Here is a 26,810-nt window from a genome sequence, read left to right on the forward strand (position 1 = left end):
AAGGGAAAGGAAGACAGGTTGGAAGGGGGAGAGAAGGGAAAGGAAGACAGTTTGGAAGGGGGAGAGAAGGGAAAGGAAGACAGGTTGGACGGGGGAGAGAAGGGAAAGGGAAGACAGGTTGGAAGGGGGAGAGAAGGGAAAGGAAGACAGGTTGGAAGGGGGAGAGAAGGGAAAGGAAGACAGTTTGGACGGGGGAGAGAAGGGAAAGGAAGACAGGTTGGAAGGGGGAGAGAAGGGAAAGGAAGACAGTTTGGACGGGGGAGAGAAGGGAAAGGAAGACAGGTTGGACGGGGGAGAGAAGGGAAAGGGAAGACAGGTTGGAAGGGGGAGAGAAGGGAAAGGAAGACAGTTTGGAAGGGGGGAGAGAAGGGAAAGGGAAGACAGGTTGGAAGGGGGAGAGAAGGGAAAGGGAAGACAGGTTGGAAGGGGGAGAGAAGGGAAAGGGAAGACAGGTTGGAAGGGGGGAGAGAAGGGAAAGGGAAGACAGGTTGGAAGGGGAGAGAAGGGAAAGGGAAGACAGGTTGGAAGGGGGAGAGAAGGGAAAGGGAAGACAGGTTGGAAAGGGGAGAGAAGGGAAAGGGAAGACAGGTTGGAAGGGGGGAGAGAAGGGAAAGGGAAGACAGGTTGGAAGGGGGAGAGAAGGGAAAGGAAGACAGGTTGGACGGGGGAGAGAAGGGAAAGGGAAGACAGTTTGGAAGGGGGAGAGAAGGGAAAGGAAGACAGTTTGGACGGGGGAGAGAAGGGAAAGGAAGACAGGTTGGAAGGGGGAGAGAAGGGAAAGGAAGACAGGTTGGAAGGGGGAGAGAAGGGAAAGGGAAGACAGGTTGGAAGGGGGAGAGAAGGGAAAGGAAGACAGGTTGGACGGGGGAGAGAAGGGAAAGGAAGACAGGTTGGAAGGGGGAGAGAAGGGAAAGGAAGACAGGTTGGAAGGGGGAGAGAAGGGAAAGGAAGACAGGTTGGACGGGGGAGAGAAGGGAAGGGGAAGACAGGTTGGAAGGGGGAGAGAAGTGGGGAGGAAGAGACTGGGGATGGAACCAGGTGCTGGAGGAGTGTGTGGTCATAGAGGCAGAGGCTAGAAGGCAGCTAGTGGCTAGAGGACACCCAAGCAGCAGCAGATACTGGAATCTGGAACTAGACTATAAAGGAAAAAATGGGCAGATAGAACTAATTGCGAAAGGGGAACAAAACTAGGTGTGGTTTGTTTAAAATTTGTAATACAGTCAGAAGACCGTTGAAATCCTGTGCATGGGAAACGCTGCTGAGAAAATTGCAGCAATGCAGTGTTGATGAGTTTCCAGTTGACTCCACAGGCACTGTGTGCGGAGGGATAGTGGGAGATGGTGTCATTGCTCAGAATGCATAGGAATGACAGATATGGAAGGTATACACTGCTGGGTTAACTCCGATATATACACAGAAAAGGGTGTAGGATCAAAAGCTCTGACACAAATTGAACTGAAGTTTTTAAATATAGTGAGGAACGTCAAAGAAAATGCAAGTTGCACTTTAAAAGGACAATACAATAAACGTGAATCATCTCAAAACCATGCAGAAACATGAGTAATGCAATTCATACCATAAGGAGCCCTTTATATGCATATACAATGCCCAGCCAGATACTCATGTTGGCATTTTCACAGTGCTCTAGTAATGGTCGGATTGAAAAATCTCTCCCAGCAGGGTCCAGCTGCAAGAACAAAATGCATTAAGACTTGACACCATATTCATTAATGTTCAAACATGCTGAATTGCCTGGTAATATTAGGGAGGTGAAACTTCTGTTAGGGTCAGGCACTGGCCACAGTGTGAATACAGTGTGAATAATCCCAGTAAATTGCTGAAGATAAAAGTGAATTTTGGAAATAATATTGTCACTTGCAAATTGACAATTATGTTTATGTTTCACTGCCTCAATCATAAATTTCAAACTTAAAGTTGTAAGATGTGTGTGCAGCCTGTTGTACCTCTTCCAATGTCACATAGGTGGATATCTATTCACCAGACAACCACTTTCATAGGCTTTTGCTCCAAATGTAAAATCTGTTACATCTTAGAGTAGTGGATTAAGGTATCTATGCTTATAATGGGCATAGAACCAGGCCTTTTGCCCATCTTATTCTTCTCAACAAATTGTCGATTTGACTTTGTCCCATTTGCCCGCATTTGTTCCATACCCCTCTGAACTATTCCTATCCTTATTATGATCTAAATATCTTTTAAACATTGAAATGTACCTTGTTTTACCACTTCCTCTGGTAACTCATTCCAATTACCAACCACATTCTGTGAAAAAGTTTTCCTTCATATCCCTTTTAATTCTTAACTCCTCTCACTTTAGATCTATGCCCTCTAGTATTTTTCTTACTGCAGGAAAAAGGCTGACCTGATCTATGCCCCCCCAAAAATTTTGTAAACCTCTGTGTTAGCCTACCAATTCTCTCATAAGATATAATGTAAAGTTATTGTTTTTGGAAAGGAAATCCATTTTTTCCATTCATGTCATACATTAATCATTATAGTAAATAATCATGCCTTAATTTGTTCTATCCTTGGATAAAGTGTAAGAAATCACCCGACAGACAAGTGGAAACTTCCTTATACCAACATTTTTTCTGATAGTATCTGAATTTTATTGACCTACCCCATGATTCCCTGCACCTTTCATTACTGGATTTTCTATCTTCGATTTCCCAATATTTTTAGAGCATCTACAGTGAACAAAAACCTGCAATTATCCAATCTTGTTGATTGTTAACTTTCTCTCTATTCTCTTTTCCTCTTCCATAACTCATTTACTGATGAACAAAGTAAACTTTACATTGGAATCTGCTGCATTGCCTGACGTTTCTTTTCCCTCTCAGGACCGGGTCTCAGAATAATACATGGCTGAGAAAATAGTGAATTATTCAGTGTAGCTGTGAAGACATCCGATTTTGAAATGGAGTCATGTTTTATTAATGGATAACTGTGACTCTAGATTAGAAAGTCTAAATGCTATGAATAATGGGTGAGAGCACAGAGGAAAGGAAATCATATGGTCTTTAGATTTCACTTGCCAAGGTGTTCATCGAGCTGGGTCCTGAGCAGATCAAAGTTCAAAAGTAAAAGTAAAATTTATTATCAGAGTACACATGTCACAGATATGCCCCTGAGATTTGTTTTCCTGTGGGCATACAAATCTATAGAATAGTAACTGTAAACCGGATCAATGAAGGAACAAGAGCGTAGAAGACAACAAGGTGTGCAAATGCAAATGTAAATAAATAGCAATAAATAACGAGAGCATGAAATAACAAAATGAAAAGTCCTTAAAGTGAGATCATTGATTGTGGGAGCACCAGAAATAGAATGAGTGTACTTATCCTCTTTTGTTCAAGGGCCTGATGGCTGAGGGGTAGAAACTGCTCTTGAATATGGTGGTGTGAGTCCTGAGGTATCTGTACCTTCTACCTGATGGCAGCAGTAAGAAAAGAGCATGGCCTGGGTGGTTTGATGATGGATGCTACTTTTCTAAGACAACAAGATGATAGCAACCCTAACTAACTTAACAAATCTGTTAAGGTTTGGGCAACTAGAAAACCTTCTGTGCCCCAGATGCAAACTTAAATTAAAACCTATTTACGGACCAAATTACGAATTACAGAAGCAGGTTTTAGTTTGCTCTTGAATTTGGGTGAAGACTTAATGACTCACACACCCTGAGTTTTTTCTTCCCAGTTAATTTGAACATATTGAGCCTATCCTTAGCACACTTCCAGGATGACTTTATGCTCTGCACCTAATATAAAATTAAGTAAATCTGAAACAGAACATTTTAGGGAGAAAAGCATAACCACCAAACACAAGTAGGGAAATACAAATAGAAGAAATCACTGCTTTCCAGGTATTAGTAGATCACCAATTGTTGGACAAGGTTTGAAGAAACCCATAAATAGGATTTATGCAGCCCACAATTCAAAGGTTGGGTTCATTGAGATAGAGTACTTTTATAATCGTTTGCTTGGCGCAGTGGTTACAGCATTTCTAAAGTTGTCAACACCCACATTTTGAGTAGATCGCAGGGTTAAGAGCACAGAAACAGACCTTTCAGCTCATCATGCCTATACTGACTGCTGAGTACCCATCTATACCTACCCTATTTACCATAGTCTTCAATGACATGGTTTCATCCAGATATTTTCTGATAGTCTCTGCCTCCACTCCGTTAATCAATGCATGTTGGATTCCAACCAGCCTCTAGTTAAAAGGAAAATGTGCTCACCTCCCTCTAAATCTCCTGTGGTGATAGACCTAGGCGAGGATGGTTATGACCCAAGTGCTACTGTATCCAAGACTAGAATTGATATACAATACGAGACTGAAATGAAGTCAGGGTTCTAAACTAGACACTAGACAAGAATCCAAAGTTGAGCCGATGATTGAACAGCGAAACTCAGTTCAGGAGCTCTTTAAATATCAAAACCTTGGAGCCAAGACATGGCCGCCAATTAGTGAGGCAGGCCTGAATCTTTAAAGGAGCTGTGCCAGATAGCCATATTCTGGAGATTTAGAGTGTCTAAACCCCGGAGGCAGGCACGGGCAGGTGCGTGTTGTAACACCTCGCACATCTTACCTTAAAGCTATGCCCTCTGGTTTCAGACCCCTCAGCTGTGTGGAAATGTTTCTTACTATTTACTGTGTTTCTGACCCTCTAGTCTTTAATCAGCTCCCCAATGAGCCCCTTTCCCTCCAGGGAAAATAAAAACTGCATACCCTGCTTTTCATCCGAAGTGAAACACTCCAGCACCCCATCATCCTGGAGAATCTCCTTTACCCTTTCTCCAGTGTCATCACATCCTTCCCACAGTGTGGTGCAGGAGCTGTACACTGTCATGGCTTAGCCAATATAAAACACATAAAAAGTCAGAAATACTCAGCAAGTTAGGCACCAGATAGGGAAAGAAAATTAGTTAATATTTCACATGTTCCAAGAACACACATGGTATGTGTTTTAGCATTTTTCTATCCTTGCTTCATATTTCTGGAAGTTTTAAAATATTTTTACTGTAATTTAACGAACATTTAAAAAAAAATTCACCATAATCACCCTGATTTTATAATCAATGTCCTGCTGATGAAGACAAGTAGCCCATAGTCCACTGGAGATTCTCACCCTAATGTACTTGGTCCATGATTTAAATAGAGGTAGGAGATTCTGTCTCACAGTGCTTTAGGTCTCATGTGCGATACAGTATCAGACCCTCCCCATCCACAGGTCAAAGCAGGAGTCACTGCAAGTCAAATGTAAGCGTTTTTGATGTAATTCATCCCAACTAGTTAGGTAATATTAAAGGTTATTACACTTCAGTTCTTTACAGCAAGGAAGGGTTATAAGTTTTGACAGAGTCACGCAAATGTTTGGCTGGGCTGCATCTGACCTTACAGGGAAATAGGTTTATTAGAATCATACCTGGATTCCCAGAGTTAAACTGCAAAAAGAGTTTACAAAGTCTGGAATATAGCAGTCTGAGAGTTTATTGTTGAGTGGAATTGATAAGCTGATGCAAAGAATATTTTCTCTGCTGACTGAAAATCTATGTTGGGGCAAACAGTTTAAATTTCTACCTTCTGAGGATAGTGAAAAGGCAGAAGTCTCATTTGCAAGCAGCAAATGCCGCTCTGTCAATTTTAAATGCGTTGTTGGTAATTTTTAATTTAAAAAAAATGTAGGGTTAAAAGGCAGGAATCTGACGACACCGATCAATTAAAATCATATTAAATTGTCCAGTAGACCTGAGGGATTAAATGACCTACTTCTGTTCTAATGTTGCTCTATTATTCTAAGACTTAAAGCAAAAAGATGGAATTAGTTGGGAAATTTCCACATTAAAAAATGATTTATGTATAGTTTCTGTTTTTACTTCAGGTATCCAAGAATTACCTAATATACCAAATCTGAGTAAACATATAAATATTAAAGAGTTTCTATTAAATTAAAAATTCCAAAATTTCAAGTAAACTATAAATAATGCAAATGACCTAAGGACATAGTGTTGCTCTATATTTAAACAGGACAGGACAAATGAAAATTTTGCCAGTACCAAATCTAGCTTATATAGATTGCAATCTCATTTAAATTATTCATTATTTATTATTTCCTGTTTGTTCTGAAATTTCCACTGCAATTTAATAATGCTTTTCTAAATTAGCCAATTAACTAACTAGCACAAATACTTACTTACTTAAAATACCAACGTGCCCAAAACACAGTATTAAAAAATTATAAATCCTTCCCATGTGTTGAATATCTAATATAAACAAAACTTCAAGAGAGGAGAGACCACTTCGTTGTATCTTCTTTAGAGATTTGGGTTAATCACAATTCAAGTTTGATTTCACATTAAAGTGGTTGGAAAACTTGTTAAGACTCAAAACTGTGGAAATTCGGAGTAACTCCTGGGAATGGATAAGCATGTGATGAGATGTACATGTGACCATTTCATTTTGTGAGGAGAGATTCAGTGGGGCTCCTCATGGAACAAATCTGGGGTAATTACATTTACAGTTCAGGAACTCAATAAAAGTGGTAGAGGAATTTTGGTGAAGTATAGCTTAACAAAAACAATGGACATTAGTTCAAGTGGTAAATAGGCAAAAAGGGTAAATACAAGAACACTCCTCTCTTTCAGACTTAGTTGAGTGTGCAAACCTATTGCTTGAAAAGACTGCCAACATTAGGAATTCAATCAAAGATCATGAATCAATTAACTCTCTCCCTTGAAAGCTATAACTGCATACAAAGGCTGCATCATGGATGATGTGAATTCAGGATTACAAAGAAAGATAAAAATTATGGCATTCACAAATTTGCAGATTGTATGGGCCAGAGGAATGATATGAGGAACTTCATAAACCATTGAATGAGCACAGAGAACCAGAATGAACTAAGCTTTGTATAGTGCCATTGACGACTTATCTTTGGGTTTTAATTACATTTCTCAGCATAGTACACAAATACATTTCTAGACCCATTATTTAACTTGCCTGAACCTCACTGAAAATATTTGAACTGATGCTCTAACTATATGGTTATAGTTCTAACTGTATGATATATGGTTTCAGCAAAGCTTGCTTTAAAGGCTTTTTCAAACTCTACAACTTTCCTGATTAAAGGTGATTGAGCTGAACCATTAACTCTGATCCCGAGCTGCTGAGTCTCTCTGACATCAGTGTTTTAGATCAGACTCTAGAATCAGCATCTGCTTTCTAAGATGCTGCTGCAAGATCAGAAAATGCTGAGTAATTCCAGCATTTTGTTGTGCTTTTTGGTTTATTTGCTTTGTCGGTTGCTACTATGCCGAACTTAGACATTTGGGAATCGAGTTTATAAAGAAAAACCTCATGTTGCTTTTTTGCTTTGTGTTTTGCAATACTGACACAGCTCAGTGATGACAAGCACTGATAATTAGATTTTTACCTGTGCTTAGTTTACATCCTTCTATATTAAACCAGTTTTAATTCAATTATATTGCTTGCCTCCTCTTCTAGCTTAAGATCATTTACACATTTAAGTTGCATTAATGTCGTGAGCTGTCCACATTTTTCTCTCATTTGGGAGCAAAAATCGAACAACACTGAGGATTGTGCAGCTCGGTGCAATGGTACGACACAACTTCTAAGTGCAGGAAAATGGAGGATGGAGGTGAAGGTAGCAAAATGGGACAAGTGGTGCTGGGCTGCCAACCCTGTGGATGGAAACTATCTTTAGCAACACTGACAGAGCACAGGGTGGCCGTGGCTTAGCAATATCACACATCATTGCATGGATGCTGATGATTTCCTGAGGTCCTCCCAGGGGTGCTGGGGTTGGGGGTGGGGGGTGGGGTGCAGGAGGTGGATTTGGAGGAGGGTGAGTCTCATGGCCATTCTTGCATGGCTGCAGGCAATGAGCAATACAGTAGTTAGACCAGGAGGAGAATCACTGGTGGTCTTATCCCAAGAGAGAGAAAATGGACAAAGGTTGGAAAGGCAGGGTGGGAAATATGGAGAAGAGAGTAAATGCAGGGGGGTGGGAGGAGGGATAGAAGAGAAATGGGGGTTGAAAGAGAGAAAGGAGGGGGGTATTGGGGGGTATGAATATAATGATGAGATTTGAAGGATGAGGTGGGGGTTTGGAAAGATTTGGGGGTGGTGGCTTATTTGTAGGCTCATCACCACTAAAATGAACTGTTACTTCAAGTGAGTGGGAGGCTTTAGATGGACATCAGTTGGAGCTCCAGAAGGGAAGAAAGCTCATTTACATGGACCAAAAAGCTTTGATTTTAAGGATTATTGGCTTTTTTAAAAAGGCTTTCCTAATATTCTGAGTTGGTCCTTAGCCTTGGCACATGGTTAGCAGTGACTCTTATGATGTTGTCCTATTATTCCTGTTGCCTCTTCTCAGCAGTAATGTAATTAGTGGAAAGCATGCCAGTGAGGGTCAAATGGTTGTGTTTTATGGAGTGAAGTGAGAGGAAAACAATGCAGGTGGAAACGTCACAATAAGCCTTCCTGGCCAACAATTCCCAGTTCTCCTCTGCATCGCCAGCTGTTGTTAGGTCATTTTGTATAAGAGCATGTTTTTAGTTACACTTGAGAAATATGGACTTTCAGTTTGAGATTTAGAGTCCATTAAAAATATAGTTCTTCAGAGGACAACAGCAAAAGAGAAAGCATTTGTAAAGAACAATTCAATTAACTGTCTAACAAAAAGTCTGACAGCCTGGTTAGTAAATGCAATGATGTTGAGTGGGGTTGAGTGCATGGGGTAGTCAGTGTTCAGGTAATTAGTTATGAATAAATGCTTAGACCAGTCATAAAATAATGTTCTGTCAAATGCATTGCCATATCTTGCAGTCTCAATAAATTGCTTCTTTGACTTAGACTCTCAGAATTTTTAATAATATTGTTAGCTGGCACCTTTCAACCATACTCCATATGTAGATGGTGCAATAAATGTCAATATTACTTACAGCGTTATATAATTGCCAACCAAAGCTCTAAGCATATCTACATGAAGAGAAGATAAACATTTTTATTTCAATTTTTTGTCCTTGGTCTCAGACTGGAAAGTACAGATAAATTCTCTTCCAACATCTGATTCATTCTCAAGAAGAATTCACTGTATTCCTTTCATGAGATACTGTAGATCAGCTTGAATAAATTTAGGGCGAGCTGATATTACTTCGAAGTCTGAATACACTAAGAAAATTGGGAGATTCTAAAACCAGGAGCTTTACCAATAATGGTGTATGAGAGGGTCTTTGTGATTACAATGTGGGATTTGCCGCAGTGTGGAACGACTGAAGTGAGTAACGTCACTTTGTGTGAGAGGAAGCAGCTGATAGTATCAGGAAGAAAGGAATAGAATAATATTGTGAAAAACTGGGATGAAGTAATGTGGAGTAATGCCATGTGGAGAATCACATGTTGGGACAGATCTTTTGAGAAGAGAGTTTTGTTCCTGAGCTTTTAATTCAATGCAAATCTATGCAAATATCTGGTAGCAGATGGTGTCTTCTCTGTAACAGTTGGTTGCTGCACTGCAATGTCACTGTGCATTGAATTAAATATCGAGGAACAAAGTCACTGACAAACAAATTCAGTTCTTCCATTCTAAATGTCAGTTTTGTAGATTGGGGCAGTTTAATGGAAGTTTAGGGCAGGAAATGGAAGAGAAATGCAATGAGTTCTCAGGTCCAGTGATTTAAACGGTTTATGATGCTCTGATATTATGTGGCGTGCAAGCAGAATTCAGGTCTTTAACCAATTGTTCTGAAGTGCTTATTCTCCAAATTGGAGAATAAGCACTCCAACCTCACTCTTTCGAAAGGTTCTTTCATAGGATCTTGTAGCTTGTTCCTTTGTGAAAGCTAAATTCAGGACAGAGTCACCTAGCGGTACCATAATCAACTAAATTGCTGATTTAGGAATATGCAACTTCATGCTTTCTTGCATTGAACAGAGCTGTACTTTATTAATCTTATTTTTGTTGTGGTCAGTCTCTGATATAAAAGATAGTGTTGGGAAGGATTTTTAAAATCAGCTCTATCACTATTTCATTGTATTAGAGAAGGCTAGAGTCACATAAACAGCTGAGCAGGAAAAGACTGCTGGTTCATTGTGCTCACACAAAACATTCATTGCACTATATAATATCATAACAATCATTGCTCACTTCCAGTAGTCGTTGTGTAATCTCCTGGGAATGACCAGAAAAAACATACTGGAATTAATCTTTTCAAAGTTCAGGAAATATGAAACTGGATGTATTGCTCTCAGAGCTCCAAACAGGTCAGAAACCAATTCCTAAAGATTAGGTGCAAACCCAGTTCTCACTTATTTACACATTCACTTTTAGTACTTTTCAAAAATTCATTCAGCTCACTATTGAATGTTGAACCCAATTCAAATTTAAGATGGGTCACTGAAACTTATTATATTAATGACAAAGAGCTTAACATCTAAGCTTTGTTTGTGCAACCCAAGGCTATTTTTACAAACCCACCTATCATGAAAAGGTTATCCATATTGTTGCAGCCTAGTTCTTTCAATATTTTAAATTATCCTGGGCTCCATTCTTTCCTGGACTGAAAACATCTATTCTCTGAGGCTATCAGAATAATAAAGACCTCATCAGCTAGCAAGCACGCTACAGTTTTTCACTTAAACCCCATCTTGAGGCTTCTAAACAAATGATCAGCATTAATGACTTAGAACTGGGCATGATATGCCAGGAGCACTAATCCTCAAGCACAATTACTTTTCAGTGGCGCTCCATTCACTTCACAAAAATACTCTTCTAAATGTTTATTAAAACCAAGAGAACCGCAGCTATCTTAATAATGATATATTTTTGCAATTTATCTCATTACACTATTTGCCTAGCAACATCATCTCAGTACTCAGTTCACACCTTCAGAAACTGTAAAATGGGAGTTCCTAACTGTTGCCAAAGTCCATTGCAGAATGTGTAGACTTATAGATGCAACAAGCTCAATCAAGATGTGATTCAGTATTTTAAAGGCTCTTTGGCAAACTGCTTCTAGAACTTTGAATGAATGTTTTTGATGGCTAGAGAGCATATAATTGTGTCACAATCTTTATACAGGCCAGAGCCTTAATACAACAAAAGTTGTTCCCAACTAATGCTAAATACATTGAATCTTTACATCTTTTAAAAGGAACAACTTGATCTAAAATATTTGAAAACTTAACCAAAATCATGCGTTTTGCACATACTTAGCAACACTAATAATATTACTTCTGTTAAATTTTCAGATTCACCAGCAATTTTGCAATGTTACCCATTACTGCATCTGAGAATGTAGTCACCTTCAACTTTTGTCAAAGCTAGAACATGTTTGGCTCTTCGTGAAAAATTGTGGGATTCACTTCAGGATATCTTCCATTTCAAAGTTTTCTTGGCTGTTCTCCTGGGTCTTTAATGCTAGGACGAGTAGTCTATTTGGACTTGCCCGATTTTCTCACAAACCTTTAGCAGATAACTCTTAAAACCATGTATTTCTAACACCTCATCTTAACCTGCAAGATGTTAGCAGTACAAAAATTCCATTTTGCACACTAAACTTTTTTTAACTTTCTTGTTGCTTGTGTAGGGATGCTTGCCTGTGGGAACTACCGTTTGCTCCAACTTGGGCTGAATGAAAATCGACCGCATGCTAAATCTTCTGTGCACCAGCATCCCTGTAAGAGTCCATTGTTCTATTTGCCAAGGTGAATTACTACAATTTTATGTTTTATCATGAGATTTGATTAATCTTCCATGATCCATTTCTTCACTCCCTTCACCATCCGAACTATATGCATGTAATGTGGACCAACTGACGAGCTTGTTTAGTCTAAGATAATAAAAATGGTAGATCTACCATTTGAACAGCTATATACAACAGCACAACACACACATATACACACTTCTGGTCAGTATTGGTTTACATGGAGCAGTAATGCAAACAGGTAAATGGGCGAACAGCGGAAGAAATGGTGGACGCTCTTCAGGTATGTGTGACAGAGAGGTCAGACCTGAATGGATACTTTATTAAAATTGCAATGATATCATACAAATCAGAAGTTCAGAGCACTAAGCTGCTTTAAATTATGGAGGGACATAAGGCTCCAATGATTCAGGATCAATCTTGATCTAAAATGGTCTTTGTTTTTTGTTATGATAGTACTCTTTCCTGTAAAATATGTGCCTAGCATATTTAATTTATGATTTTCCTGTGAATGTTGCTTATCTGACAGTATGTGTCTATGATGCCGCTGTAAGTAAATTTCTCAATGCACCTGTGCTTATACACTTGACAATGATCTTGACTTTCACACTGACAGGAAAGGTTGTCTGTGGAACTTGTGCCTTCTCCCTGTGATCACTTGGGTTTCTCTATAGTTACTTCTGAAATCTCGATGATTCCCACCCCACCAGCCCATAAAAACTGACGGTGGGTTCATCAGTGAGGTGTGTTACAGCAAATGAGTGGCAGAAGGGAAATGATGGGTTGCTCTGAGAACTAGCATGGATCCAATGGGCCAAATGACCTCATTCTATGTTGTAAGAAAATTTCCTGGCCCCAATAGATAAGTTAAGAAGAACAGCATACCACTCTTTCCTACAAATATGTTAAATCTGAAATACTCATAGACAGACCACAAAACAACCCATTCTCTGCACTATCAACCATGTGAATATGATCATCTAAGTGAGCTGGACTCTACCTAGAGGTCAAAGCTAAAGTAGGGTTAAGAGAAAAATGATTCAGGGTCTTCACCTCCTCCACTTGAGTTAAAGCAGAAAAAACAATGGGGCCTCATGCGCTGAAATAAGGGTATAAATTCACCTTATAAGGTGAAGGCCTTACATCTAACCCTAACCCTCAGTCAAGATCAGCATCTCAACAGGCTGGCAATGACGCTCATAATAATGAGAGGGTCAACCTGGATTTCCACGTATATTTTTACCCTTTGCATTATAATCTGATTAAAATGTATGTGTCATGCACAACTCTCGGCTGCACCAGCTATAATGGCAAACAACTATCACAGGTGGAGGACAGCCATCCAAAGTGTTCAAGCTCTTGGCAACTGTCTGCAGCAGCAGAGTGGAAGTTTACCAAGGGAAATGTGTATTTTCAGGTAAGATTTCTTTAAGCCTGGTGCCACTCTTCCAGAAAGACAGATGTTGGAGCAAGCCACTGAAGTAATTCAATTAATGGTTCACTTAGAAATGTGCACCATGCAGGGGAATGTACACATCATCTGCTTTATTTTTTTTTACTTACTGAGATTCAGTGTGGAACAGGCCCTTCTGGTCCTTTGAGCCACGCCACCCAGCAACCCACAATTTAATAACGGGCAATTTACAATGACCAGCTTTGGACTGTGGGAGGAAACCAGAACACCCAGAGGAAACCCATGCATTCACAGGGTACAGACTCTTTAGAGGCAGTGGCGAGAATTGAACTCGTTGTAAAGCACTGTGCTAACGACTATGCCACCGAGCTGCCCAGTCTAGTCTTTCTGTATGTTTATTAGTGTACTATGGGAGATGGAACTGATGATGTTGGGCTGGCAATCTGCACTTCTGGCAATCAGAATGGAGAACAGAAAAAGAGAGAAATGAGAGGGGGTAGGAATTGCCTGAAGTTAGAGAAATCGATGTTCAGACTCTCTGTTACTTTTAACATGCTGTGGACCTTGGAAGTTGTTTTCAGTCTCCAATTAGTTCCCAAGAGCTCCATTTGATGTCGGTGTAAGCACCAACTTGCACTGGGCAATGAGTGACATCATGCCTGAGGCCTGCAACCATTCAGAGTGCTGAAGTGGATCATATCCAACCTAATTTCATGAGTGGCACAACTTCACCAGGAAATAATCCTCAGCCCAATTTGCTCTTTTGCTATAATCAATTTCGCATTTTTAATGCTGGAAAAAACGTGCCTTGTAAGTTAATTTCTAGCCTTTAAGTACTCATGGAATAATTTTATTTTTGTCACTGGATGAAAGGTGATAATCATTTCTCAATTTTTTAATGGGTTCAGAGGAAACCAGATTCTGTATTATTCTTGAAGAAGGAGATAATCAATTACTCTGTAACTTTTTAAACCGTGACTTATTCAGAGCATTTAACAATCTCAGGGAGATGATCCTGTAATAATTACTTCTTATTTGCTATCACTGGAAGATGTCAAATAAAATTCAGTCCAATTATGACAATATTTATGGTTATATCCAAAGGAAAAGAGCTTACTTTGGTTAGAAACAGTTTACTGCTGCACTTCCTTCTCAAAAACAGTGATTCCGTTGAATATTCAGCTGTATATTCTGTTATTTCAAAGTGACACATGAAGACCCAATATTCTTCAGTAGTGCAAATGTGGCATCCTTAATTATAATTATTGAAATTATTTGCATAATGTTCTATTTTGCACAAACATTTGATAAAAGTAGCAACACAAAGATGCTTTGGTTAGCTTAAAATTTAAATTCTAGGCTAATGTTCTTTAAGTCCTTTTTCCAGCATCACGAATTTGAAGTTTAGTGCCGCCAGAGCAAATTTAGGCTGAAGAATATTTCCAGGTGAAGTTGTGCTATACATAATATAGAACAGACATGATCCATGTTTGCATTCTCAATGGTTGCTGCCTCAGGCATGAGCATAATGATGCAAGAAACTTGAATTATGTAGCATTTGGATAGAAGACCATTAGATCTAAACTGCAATGGAACCATTAATATTGTAATATCATCAAACTGAGATTTAATCCACAAAAGTATCCTGTCTGTATATGTTTTGGGAATGTAATAAAGAACAACTAATGAAGTTAATATTATTAAGAACTATATCTAATTTTCTAGCATATTAAAGTGTGATCAAGAAATTCCATTTATAGCACGATTATGCATTTGTCTATGATAGAATTTTATCAGTAAACAAATTACTGCAGTTGGGAGGGAACAGTGGTGTTGATACATTGTAGGAGATCATCATTATGGTTATTATGAAAAGGAGCTTTGACCAGTGCCCAATCCAGGCATCAGATGTTTTGAGGGGAGGGGACTTTAACTGGGTCCACCACCTGAGGTTAAAAGGCAGCGGTGGTTTGCTACAGTGAGAAAGAGCTTTGACCAGCGGCCAGTCCAGACATCAGAAGTTTAGTGGGGAGGGGACTTCAATCAGGTCTGTTGCCCGACGATAAAAGGCAGTAGTGTGTCGATACAGCGACAAAGAGCTTTGACCAATAACCAGTCAGCATTTGGGATTGATTAGCAAGAGCGGCAGCCATTGGCACAGTGGTGTCAACTAAGTGCACAGAGTCAGAGTGGAGACCTTGAGGCTTTAGCTCTTCAAGACTTCTATGAAGAGCGGTTTCAGTCAGAGCGAACAATTCTTTCAAGAATTAACAAACAGAATAGATAAAGGAGAATCAGTTGATGTTGTGTACTTGGATTTTCAGAAGGCCTTTGACAAGGTGCTACACATGAGGCTGCTTAACAAGCTACAAGTCCATAGTATTACAGGAAAGATTCTACCATGGATAAAGCAGTGGCTGATTGGCAAGAGGCAAAGAGTGGGAATGAAGGGAGCCTTTTCTGGTTGGCTGTCAGTGAGTAGTGGTGTTCTACAGGGATCTGTGTCAAGACCAATTCTCTTTATGTTATATGTCAGTGATTTGGATAATGGAATTAATTGCTTTGTCACAAAGTTTGCAGATGATATGAAGATAGGTGGTTTTGAGGAGGTAGAGAGGCTACAAAATGACTTAGACAGATTAAGAGAATGGACAAAGAACTGGCAGATAGAATACAGTATCAGGAAGTATATGGTCATGCACTTTGGAGGAAGAAATGGCTACTTTCTAAATGGAGAGAAAATACAAAAATCTGAGGTGCAAGCAGACTTGGGAGTCATTGTGTAGGATTCCCTAAGGGTTAATTTGTAGGTTGGCTTTAGTGAGCAAGGCAAATGCAAGTCATTTCAAGAGGGCTAGAATTTAAAAACAAGGATGTAATGTTGAGACTTTATAAAGCTTTGGTGAGGCTTTATTGTGGGAAGTTTTGGGCCTTATCTTATCTTAGAAAGGATGTGCTGAATCTGGAGAGGGTTCAAAGGAGGTTCACAAAAATGATTCCGGGATTGAATGGCTTGTCATATGAAAAGCATTCAATGGCTCTGGGCCTGTATTTGCTGGAATTCAGAGGGGTGACCTCATTGAAACCTATCAAATGGTGAAAGGCCTTAATAGTGTGGATGTGATGAGGATGTTTCCTATGTTGGGAGAGTCTAAGACCAGAGGATACAGCCTCAGAATAGAGGGGAGTCCTTTTTGAACGGAGATGAGGAGAATTTCGTTAGCAGAGAGTGGTGAATCTGTGGAATTCTTTGCCAAAGGCAGCTTAAGAGGTCAAGTCTTCATGTATATTTAAGGCAGAGGTTGATAGATTCTTCATTGGTCAGGGCATGAAAGGATGTGGGGAGAAGACAGGAGATTGGAACTGAGAGGAAAATTGGATCAGCCATGATGAAATGGTGGAGCAGACTCGATGGGCCAAATGGCCTATCCTATACCTTATGGAATTATTATGTGCCATGTCATATGGTGTAGGCAATCATGGAGAAGGTCCAGAGGAGGTTCACAAGGATGATTCCAGGAATGAAAGAGTTATCATACGAGGAAAGTTTGGTGGCTCTGGGTCTGTACTCGCTGGAATTCAGAAGGATGAGGGGGAATCACATTGAAACCTTTCGAATGTTGAAAGGCCTTGACAGAGTAGACGTGGAAAGGATGTTTCCTATGCTGGGACAGTCTAGGACAAGAGGGCACAGCCTTAGGATAGAGGGGCACCCTTTCAGAACAGAGATGCGGTGAAGTTTCTTTAGCCAAAGGGTGGTGAATCTGTGGAATTTGTCGCCACATGCAACTGTGTAGGTCAGGTCGCTGGGTGTATTTAAGGTAGAGAATGATTGGTTCTTGATTGGACATGGCATCAAAGGTTACGGGGAGAAGGCCGGGAACTGGGGTTGAGGAGGGGAATAAAAATGGATTAGCCATGATTGAATGGCGGAGCAGACTCGATGGGCCAAATGACATAATTCTGCTCCTATGTCTTCTGGCCTTATGGTCTAATGTTCTTGGCAATATTTTTCTATAGAAGTGGTTCACCATTGCCTTCTTACAAGATGGGTGACCCCAGTCATTATCAATACTCTTCAGAGATTGTCTGACTGGCATCAGTGGTTGCATTACCAGGGCTTGTGATATGCACCAGCTGCTCATACAACTGTCCACCACCTGCTCCCATGGCTTCACGTGATAGTGATGGGGTGGGGGGATGCTAAGCAGTTGCTACACATTGTCCAAGGGTGACCCGCAGGCTTGTGGAAGCTAGGAGTTCCTTACACCTCCTTTGTACAGGCTTATCTTCATCTCACCCACCTTACTATTGGAGGAGAAGATCCTCATTTAATGATACAATGAAAGTAGAGGAATTGTGTACTCATTTTGTTTTCTACGTTTTGATGAATGAAGTGTATTTTTGGAATAAATACTTACTACATATCATAAATATGCATCAACTTAATGCTCGTACCCTTTAATCAGATGGAGTGTCTATGAGTTATAACAGTGAGAGAAACTTCTGTAAAAATAGTTAAAGTATACATAATTTGCTATCACAATGAACTAAAGTCACCTGGGCTTTAAAGTGAGTTTGACACCTACTTCAGGGAAGACTAACAAGATGCCTGCCTGACAAGGTTCTCACCACTGAGGCTGGTCACTAACAGATTAAGCAACTGTTTGAGCTTCAGGCCCTCAATCTACATTCATCCAGCCCACCTAATCATTCTCCACTGTGACACTCCCTCCTATGGCCTCTGCCAATGTGGGGAGGAGAGGACACACCTCTCCGTCTACATATACTGTAACTTGAACTGTTCCATTGAGTACAACGCTTTTAGCTTCCTGAGCATTTGAATTTTGCAGCAATTTCTGGGCCAGTTTCTAGTTCTGATGAAAGCCTGTTAATCTGACACATTAACAGTGTCTTTCCCTCTGTTGACAGTTTCCAGTATGCGTTTTTCCAGCATTTCTGATTTCTTGTTAATTAATTGGTAGGCCAAAGTGATCTAGTTCATAAAAGATAATTTAAATCATTTTACTATAAATGCCTTATTCCTACAAATCATGTAATTAAGTATTGACATCTTTCACACTGTGCTTAAGTCTTAAAGGAATGAGAATTCTGCATAAAAAATCAACCACAGGAGGATACGATTAAATCTGTTTTAACTTACGGCAACATTTTCCTCAAGCTGATCTCATTCCCACGGAGGGAAGGATCACACACAAAATGCTGGTGGAACACAGCAGGCCAGGCAGCATCTATAAGGAGAAGCACTGTCGACGTTTCGGGCCGAGACCCTCCGTCAGGACTAACCGAAAGGAAAGATAGTAAGAAATTTGGAAGTAGTGGGGGGAGGGGGAAATGCAAAATGATAGGAGAAGACCGGAGTGGGTGGGATGAAGCTAAGAGCTGGAAAGGTGATTGGCAAAAGTGACACAGAGCTGGAGAAGGGAAAGGATCATGGGATGGGAGGCCTCGGGAGAAAGAAGGGTGGGGGGGGGGAAGCACCAGAGGGAGATGGAGAACAGACAGAGTGATGGGCAGAGAGAGAAAAAAACAACTAAATATGTCAGGGATGGGGTAAGAAGGGGAGGAGGGGCATTAACGGAAATTAGAGAAGTCAATGTTCATGCCATCAGGTTGGAGGCTACCCAGCCGGTATATAAGGTGTTGTTCCTCCAACCTGAGTTTGGATTCATTTTGACAGTAGAGGAGGCCATGGATAGACATATCAGAATGGGAATGGGATGTGGAATTAAAATGTGTGGCCACTGGGAGAGGGAAAGCATGTACCTTTCTTTGCTGTATTAGCATAATGTACTCTTGTAAAAAAAATTATAAAAGATGCTTATTGAACCATTAGTTAATCCAGAGCTAGAAAACCTTTAAATTTTTTTCCACAACCAAATTACTGACCAGATCTATTAAATTGAACTGATTCACAGCCACAGAAACAGAGGAGATACATGACACAGAAATTGCAGGACAATATCACTGAAAAGACATTAGGCACCAGTACCAGGCTGTGCTAAGAACATCTGAAGGTTTAGGAGCAAACCACCTACTTTATGTAAAACTGATGAATAGTGTACATCTCTCAAGTCTGTCATGGAGAAGAAACTTTTAATTTAAGCTGCAAGTGTCAGGCTTGTAAGTAAACACCACGGCTTTCCAGGAAAGAACAGAAAATTGTGTCCATGATCCCTTTCTGATTTTGTGTGAATTCTGTAGTTGTTTGGAGATCTGAGCTACGCACACACACCAAAATGTCCACTGGATGTTAGACTTCACAGTTTTATCAACATTGCATTGTTGGGCCAAGCAAATTTTTAAACTGCTAGCCCAATCACAGACTAACTGAAACATCTAAACTTCAATTTATGCTCTTCTCTCCAAAGTCACAATTTGATCTTGTCAGTGTTTTCAGCATTTCTGTTTTTATTCACTATGTTTGCACTAGACCTTCCCATTCCACTCAGTTAATTAACTATTCAGAGAGATGCTTGTTACCCAGTGCAATATTTCTTTTGCATGTGCACGTGACAAACAATATACCTTGTGGAAAACTAATTTTTTTTTTCTGCACTAGTGATTATATTATATACATTAACTCATGTTGGTAAATGACTCATTCTTAGAATATACTGTCCAAATCAATTATACCAGATTGGATATGGTAAACAACTATATATGTTACTACTCCTGTATCCAGAGATATCACAGAAGACATTACAGATGTGGATGAAACTAAAGGAATTTCTCTGATAATGTACTTTGCTATTGTAGATTGCAGCCTTCTGGACTTAACATTGAAATCTCTAACATTTGATAAAACAGTTTTCTTCTTGTCTACACAAGAATGATTTCCGCCTGTGATCCTCTCTTCTTTTCTTCTGTACATAGTCGGGCTTGTTGAACATATCCCAATATGCCAGAACCATATCAGAAACCCTTTCTTATCTGCCACCTCTGTTCACTCTATCTGAGAACGTGCTCTGGTTTCACTCACATTTCACTGCTCCCCAGACTAACTTATTACTTTCTGTCACCTATTTCATAATGGAGCCGGTTCACCATGCCAATGTTCTGTGGGCAGCAGACAATACTTCTAAATATACTTTTAAATAGCGAATTACTTTCACTGCAATCTGCAGCATGCAATTTTCCTCTAAAATCCACTTAATGATCCACTGATTTCATGATTGTTTGAAAGTCCTGGTGGATCAAACAGGTACAGCACTTTTATAGGATGAAGATAGCTGGAAATGAGGTAGCGGAAGGGGAGCGGCTCCAAGCTATGCTGAAAGGCACAGGGCTGAGGCACCCTCTACCCTGCATCTTTTTAGCAAATGAGCAATTGCTGGAGGCCAAGTTTGACAGCCTGAGGGCAAGATTGTTGTATCAGAGGGAAATGAGGGACTGTTGTGTTCAATGTCTGAGTGAGACTTGGCCTTTTCACAGCACATCAGATATAGCAATCAAGCCGGAAGGGTTCTTGATTTTCCACATGGACTGAACTGCTGAAATGTGATGGTGTATGTTTCATGATAAACTCTTGGTGATGCGCTGATGTTTTGTCAAACTCGTGTTTCCCCAACCTTGAACATCTAATGTCAAATGCTGCCCATTCTATTTACCTCAAGAGTTCTCCTCCATAATCCTTTTTGCAGTTTATATACTACCAGTGGCTGACTATAACCAAGAGCTTGACATACTCTATGATGCTGTCTCCAAACAAAGACTGGTCCATCCCAATGCATTTCCAATCATATTCGAGGACTTCAGATTTTATTATCAAAGTACACATACTTTGATCTGTACTTTGTCTGCAAAGACATACTTTGTGTTTGATCTTTGACCTACCTCATCTGTAGGTCACCATATACAACCCTGAAATTCTGTTTGGGGAAACTCCTGCCCATTACCATCAGCCTATAACCTGTAGAACAAACCAATCCATTGTTATACCAAGATAAGGAATGTCTGCTATTTCATGCCCCGACTACATTTTGTTAAATCTGATCACTTGGCTGCCCTTCTCCTGCCTGCATACAGGCAGAGGCTAAAGAGCAAAGCTCCAGAGATAAGGACAACAAAGACGTAGTTGTGAGAGGCAGAGGAGTGGCTATGGGATTGCTTCGAGTCAGTGGACTGGGCTGTGTCCGAGCACTCATCTGTGGATCTAAATACACTATGGCTGTCATGGTCTTTATTGAAACGGTTGTAGTTTCCCCACAAAATCATTCAGGGTTTTCCCCAATTCGAAGCCATGGGTGAACCATGAAATCTGCAATCTGCTGAGGGCCAGATCAAAGGCATTCAAGACAGTTACAAGAGGTTCAGGAATGATATCTGGAAAGTCATGCAAAATGGCAATTCTGGACTAAATTTGAACCAATGAAAATATTGAACAGCTGTGGCAGGGCTTGAATGCCATCGCCTCTTATAAAGTTAAATCATACAATATAGGCTTCATTTCCAGATGAGTTCAATGCCTTCTATGCTTGCTTTGAACATCAAAACAAGGAGGAACCATCATGAACTCCCATAACCCCCGACTATCCTATGATTTCAGTCTTTCGAGACTGATATGCGAGCAGCCTTCAGGGGGGTGAAACCATGAAAAGCATCTGGCGCTGACGGGGTATCTGGCCAGATACTAAAGATCTGTGCTGATCAATTGGCTGGAGTGTTCACTGAGACCTTTAACTTCTTGCTTTGTCAATCTGAGGTATACATCTGCTTCAAACAGGCTTCAGTTATACCAGTGCCTAAGAAGAACGTGGTAACCTGCTTCAATGACTAACATCCAGTAGCACTTACATTCACAGTGTTGAAGTGTTTTGAGAGGTTGGTGATGAAACATATCTATTCCTGCTTGAGAAGCGACTGAGGTCCACTCTAATTTGCCTACTGGCGCAACAGGTCCACAGCAGATGCCATCTCATTGGTTGCTAACTCAATCTTGAACATCTGGACAGCAAAGATGGATACTTTATCGATGCTCTTTATCGATTATACCTTGGCATTGAATATCAATATCCCCTCAAAACTAATCAATAAGCTCCTTGAACTTGGCCTCAATACCTCCTTATGCAATTGGATCCTCAATTTCCCCACTTGCTGACCCCAGTTAGTTTGCATTGGCAACAACATCTCTTCCACAATCTCCATCAGCACAGGTGAACCTCAAGGCTGTGTGCTTAGCCCCCGCTCCACTCACTTTACACTTATGACTGTGTGGCTATGCAGAGCTCCAATGCCATATTGAAGGTTGCTGATGATACCACTGTTGTAGGTCAAATCAAAGGTGGTGATGAATCAGCATTCAGGAACGAGATTGAAAATCTGGCTGAGTGGTACCAGAACAACAACCTCTTACTCAATGTCAGCAAGAATAAGGAGCTGATTATTAACTTCAGGAGAAAGAAACCAGAGGTCTGTGAGCCAGTCCTCATCAGAGGATCAGAGGTAGAGAGGGTCAGCAACTTTAAATTCTTTGGTGTTATTATTTTGGAGGACCTGTCCTGGGCCCAGCACAATGTGCAATTATGAAGAAAGCACAGCAGCGCCTCTACTTCCTTAAGAGTTTGCGAAGATTCAGCATGACATGTAATACTTTGACAAACTTCTATAGATGTGTGTTGAGAGCATATTGACTGGCAGCATCACAGCCTGGTATGGAAGCATCAATGCCCTTGAATGGAAAATCTGTAATGGTTTGTTATGGTTATTATTCTCTGGATATATTGAGAATGCCTGCAGGAAGATGAATCTCAGGGTTGTATATGGTGACACATATGTACTTTGATAAAAAATTTACTTTAAACTTTGAACTGAGGTCTGATTAAGTGTGCCTCATCTGAAACATTACGTGCGTTCTTTCCACACATGCTGTCTGACTGGTTCAGTATTCTTAGAAAATCATATTTTAATTTAACCATTTGACTTAACGTTTTACGGACTGTCTCTTCACTCCACATATACTTGCCTCACCGTCTCTCCTACTGAAGCCTTAGTTTGATCTATTTTGATGAAGATTCACATACCTGAATGCTGGCTGTTTCTCTTTCCATAGATGTTGCCTGATTTTTAGTAATGATTGAGTTTCTATTAGCACCTGATTATGCAAACAAAATATATTTATGACTTGAGGCTCACTGGGGCTAAAAATCTGATCTTTGTTTTTTTTGCGGCAAGTGTGCGATGTAGTGTAGTATGTGCACTGACTTCAGTAGAATTTAACCCAGATCTGGAGTTTGTTGTGTATGTGTTACACATTACACCACATTGAATGGAGGACAAGCTTCCATCCTATTACCTGCTCTAATAAGGATGGATATTAGGTAACAATGTTGACAATGTGGGACATACAACATAGAACGTAAAAAAGTTCAGCACAGGAACAGGTCTGAACCAATTAAATTAGTAATCAAATGGCTAAGTAATCTAATCTCTTCTGTAAACACAATGTCCATATCTTTCCATTTTCCTCATATTCATGTGCCTATCTAAAGCCTCTTAAATGTCTCTAATGTATCTACCTCCATCCCCACCCCAGGCAGCAATTTCCAGACACCCACCACTGTCTGTGTAAAAAAAACTTACCCCTCACAACTCCTTTGAAATTACCCCCTCACCTTAAATGCATGTCTGGTATTTCTCATTTCAATCCTTAGAAAAAGCGATTGTCTATCTATCTATGCCTCTCATAATCTTATATACCTTGATCAGATCTCCTGTATCAGGTTTTGGAGCTCCAGAGAAAACAATCCAAGTTTGTCCAACATCTCCTCATTGCATCTGCCCTCTAATCCAGGCAACTAATAAAGGCAAGCACGCCATATGCCTTCTTAACCATTCTATCAACCTGTGTAGCCACTTTCAGGGAGCTATGAACCCGGACCCCAAAATCCCTCTGCTCATCAACATTGTTAAGGATCTTGCCTTTAAGAGTGTACTATCTCCTTATATTTGATCTACCAGGGTGCAACAGTTCATACTGGGCTGGGTTAAACTCCATCTGCCATTTCTCCACCCATATCGGTAACTGATCTATATCACTTTATATTCTTTACCAGCCTTCACGCTATCCAAAACACCACAAATCTTTGCACCATCTGCAAATTTACTAATCCACCCATCTACATGCATTTTTTATCCAGGTCATTCATATATGTACATCACAAGCAGCAGGGATCCCAGTACAGATCCCTACAGAACATTACTAATTACAGACCTCCAGCTAGAATAAATCCTTTCGACCACCACCCTCTGTCTTCCATAGGCAAGCCGGTTCAGAATCCAAACAGCCAATTCACCAAGAGTCCCATGCATTTTAATCTTCTGGATGAACTTCCTATAAGGAACCTTGTCAAATGCCTTACTGAAATCGATGTAGACAACATCCACAGCACCACCTTCATCAATCACCCTCGCCACGTCATTAAAAAAACTCAATCAAGTTAATAAGACATAACTTGTCATGCACAAAGCCATGGACACTCACCCTAATAAGGAACACTCATTACAAGATAATAACTTGTATCAAAATACATTTGATTATAAATAATGATTTCTATAATATCTAATGTAATTATTAATTTAAAAGTCTGTAAAAGTTTCACTCCATCACTCTTTCTGTAAAATGCAGTTTGAGATTTTATTATTGGACACATTTAGCATGACAAATGCTTACCTGTATTATTTTACCAATTTATATTCTTAGCAAATCTGGAGAAATTTATAAGAGTTGGACATGCAAGCTACTAAGACAGTTTTGTGTTCAAGTTGGAATTTATTGACTCAAATCAATAAATGTCATGCTAAAAAGGAAATCTTTTTATTCCAGCCCGAAAATCTTGCATGTATGTCTGATAATATTTTTAAATTATTTGCTTTTTAATCACTAAATTCAATTTTTCAACTCAGGTTATTAATGAGATACCTTAATATATTAATGAAAACATGGGCCTGCTAATCCTCTCAATCCTCTGTCAGATGGCTCAGAACTTTTGCCTATTGTTCATCACCGATCTGTTACCTTCCGGTTTAAGATAGCATTGGTGAATCTCAGCGACTTCTGGCTGGTGGCCAATGAAACAAAGAAAACAACTGAATACTTTATTAGTTGCTCTTTTTCTGGTAAACAATCATTGCAAACAATAGCCTGTAACTTCCGTTTGGACTTGGAGGAAATTCAATGTGGCAGAACAGAGGCGAGGTGAGGCAACAAACTCGTAGCAGAGACTGAGGAAGACTTGAGGTTCAATTGATTTAAGCACTGGGTCGAAGTGGAAATGTCGGGCACAGGCCAAATCGAGGCAGCTATGTCCAGGCCCCAGAGCATATTGAAGTGACTGAACCCCATGTTTGGATGACAATTTAGACACTGTAAAGGTCAGGGTGTCGTGGCCTGAAGCGAGGGACAGGCCAGTCCAGTTTACTGCTCCGCTCTGCACTGAGCTAAGAGTACGTAGATGGACTTCAGTTCAGTATGCCACTTGCTTGCGTATATTCTCTGCATGACTTGTTTTTGTTCTTTCTGCATGTTGGGTGTTTGATGGTCTTTTTCTAAAAGGGTTCTTTTGGGTTTATTTGTCTTATGGCTGCCTGCAAGGAGACAAATCTCAAGGTTGTGTCCACTAAACATATTTCAGTAATAAATGTACCGGTACTTTGCTGTTTGAGTCATTGAAGACTGAGGAGACAGATTTTTGGATGACAGAGGAATTAATGACAAGAGAGCAGACCAGGATATTCATCTGAAACACAATGAGATCAGCCATTAGCTGCGCCTATTTTTTAGCTTTTCATTGAGATAAGCAATTTGTCAACAGCTGTCATCTTCTCTTTTTAGATTCTTCTTATTGTCTGTGGACCCAGTACACACAACAGGAGATTGCTTCAATGTCACAGGGCAGGCCACCAGAGTCATAACATAATTTAAATGTTACATCTGGAGTCGGAACTGCTCTTCCTGAGTGAGCGGTAGTTACTGTGCTATGGAACCGTCCTGCCATTGGAACCTCCAAGGCACACTAGTGGAATATTTATCATGTCACATTTATCAAGAGAGTGACAAATGTGAGAGAGATTTATTGTTCAAATTCCAGCAGGATTTTCTCTGGCATGAAAAATAATCACATATATTCTCTATTTTGTCTAGTTCCAGTCCTTTTTACATAGAATGAGTGCATGTTCATGGTCTTGTGCTGCTGTAGCCTGTCCACTTGTTCAACATGTGTGATCAGAGGTGCAGTTGTAACACTTAATTATTTGAGTTACTGTGGTCTTCCTGTCAGCTTCAACCATTCTGGCCAATCTCCTCTGACCATTCATTCACAAGGTGTTTTCACTCACAGAACTGCAGCTCATTTGATGTTTTTTTTAAAAAATTTTCATACCATTCTCTGTAAATTCTACAGACTGTTGTGTGTGAATAATCCCAGGACATCAGCAGTTTCTGAGTTTAAAGTTCAAAGTAAATTTATCATCAAACTACATATACATCACCATGTGCAACCCCGAGATTCATTTTCTCGCAGACATTCACAGTAATTACAAGAAACACTGTACAGTCAATGAAAGACCACAGCCAACTAGGTAGACAAAAAATGTGCAAAAGACAACAAACTGTGAAAATGTAA

At 40.0% G+C, this 26,810-nt stretch overlaps 1 protein-coding gene across 1 annotated transcript in view; it reads right to left on the minus strand.

Moving 5' to 3' along the window:
* gabbr2 (gamma-aminobutyric acid (GABA) B receptor, 2) overlaps positions 1-26,810 on the minus strand; it is a 977,227-nt gene that overhangs the window by 49,062 nt on the left and 901,355 nt on the right. Inside the window, exon 14 of the mRNA XM_073054235.1 lies at positions 1,577-1,687. Coding sequence (XP_072910336.1) covers positions 1,577-1,687 — 111 coding nt within the window. The remainder of the gene's footprint in view (positions 1-1,576; positions 1,688-26,810) is intronic.

This window comes from Hemitrygon akajei, chromosome 8 (genome assembly GCF_048418815.1).
Source record: "Hemitrygon akajei chromosome 8, sHemAka1.3, whole genome shotgun sequence".
Classification (NCBI taxonomy): Eukaryota; Metazoa; Chordata; class Chondrichthyes; order Myliobatiformes; family Dasyatidae; genus Hemitrygon; species Hemitrygon akajei.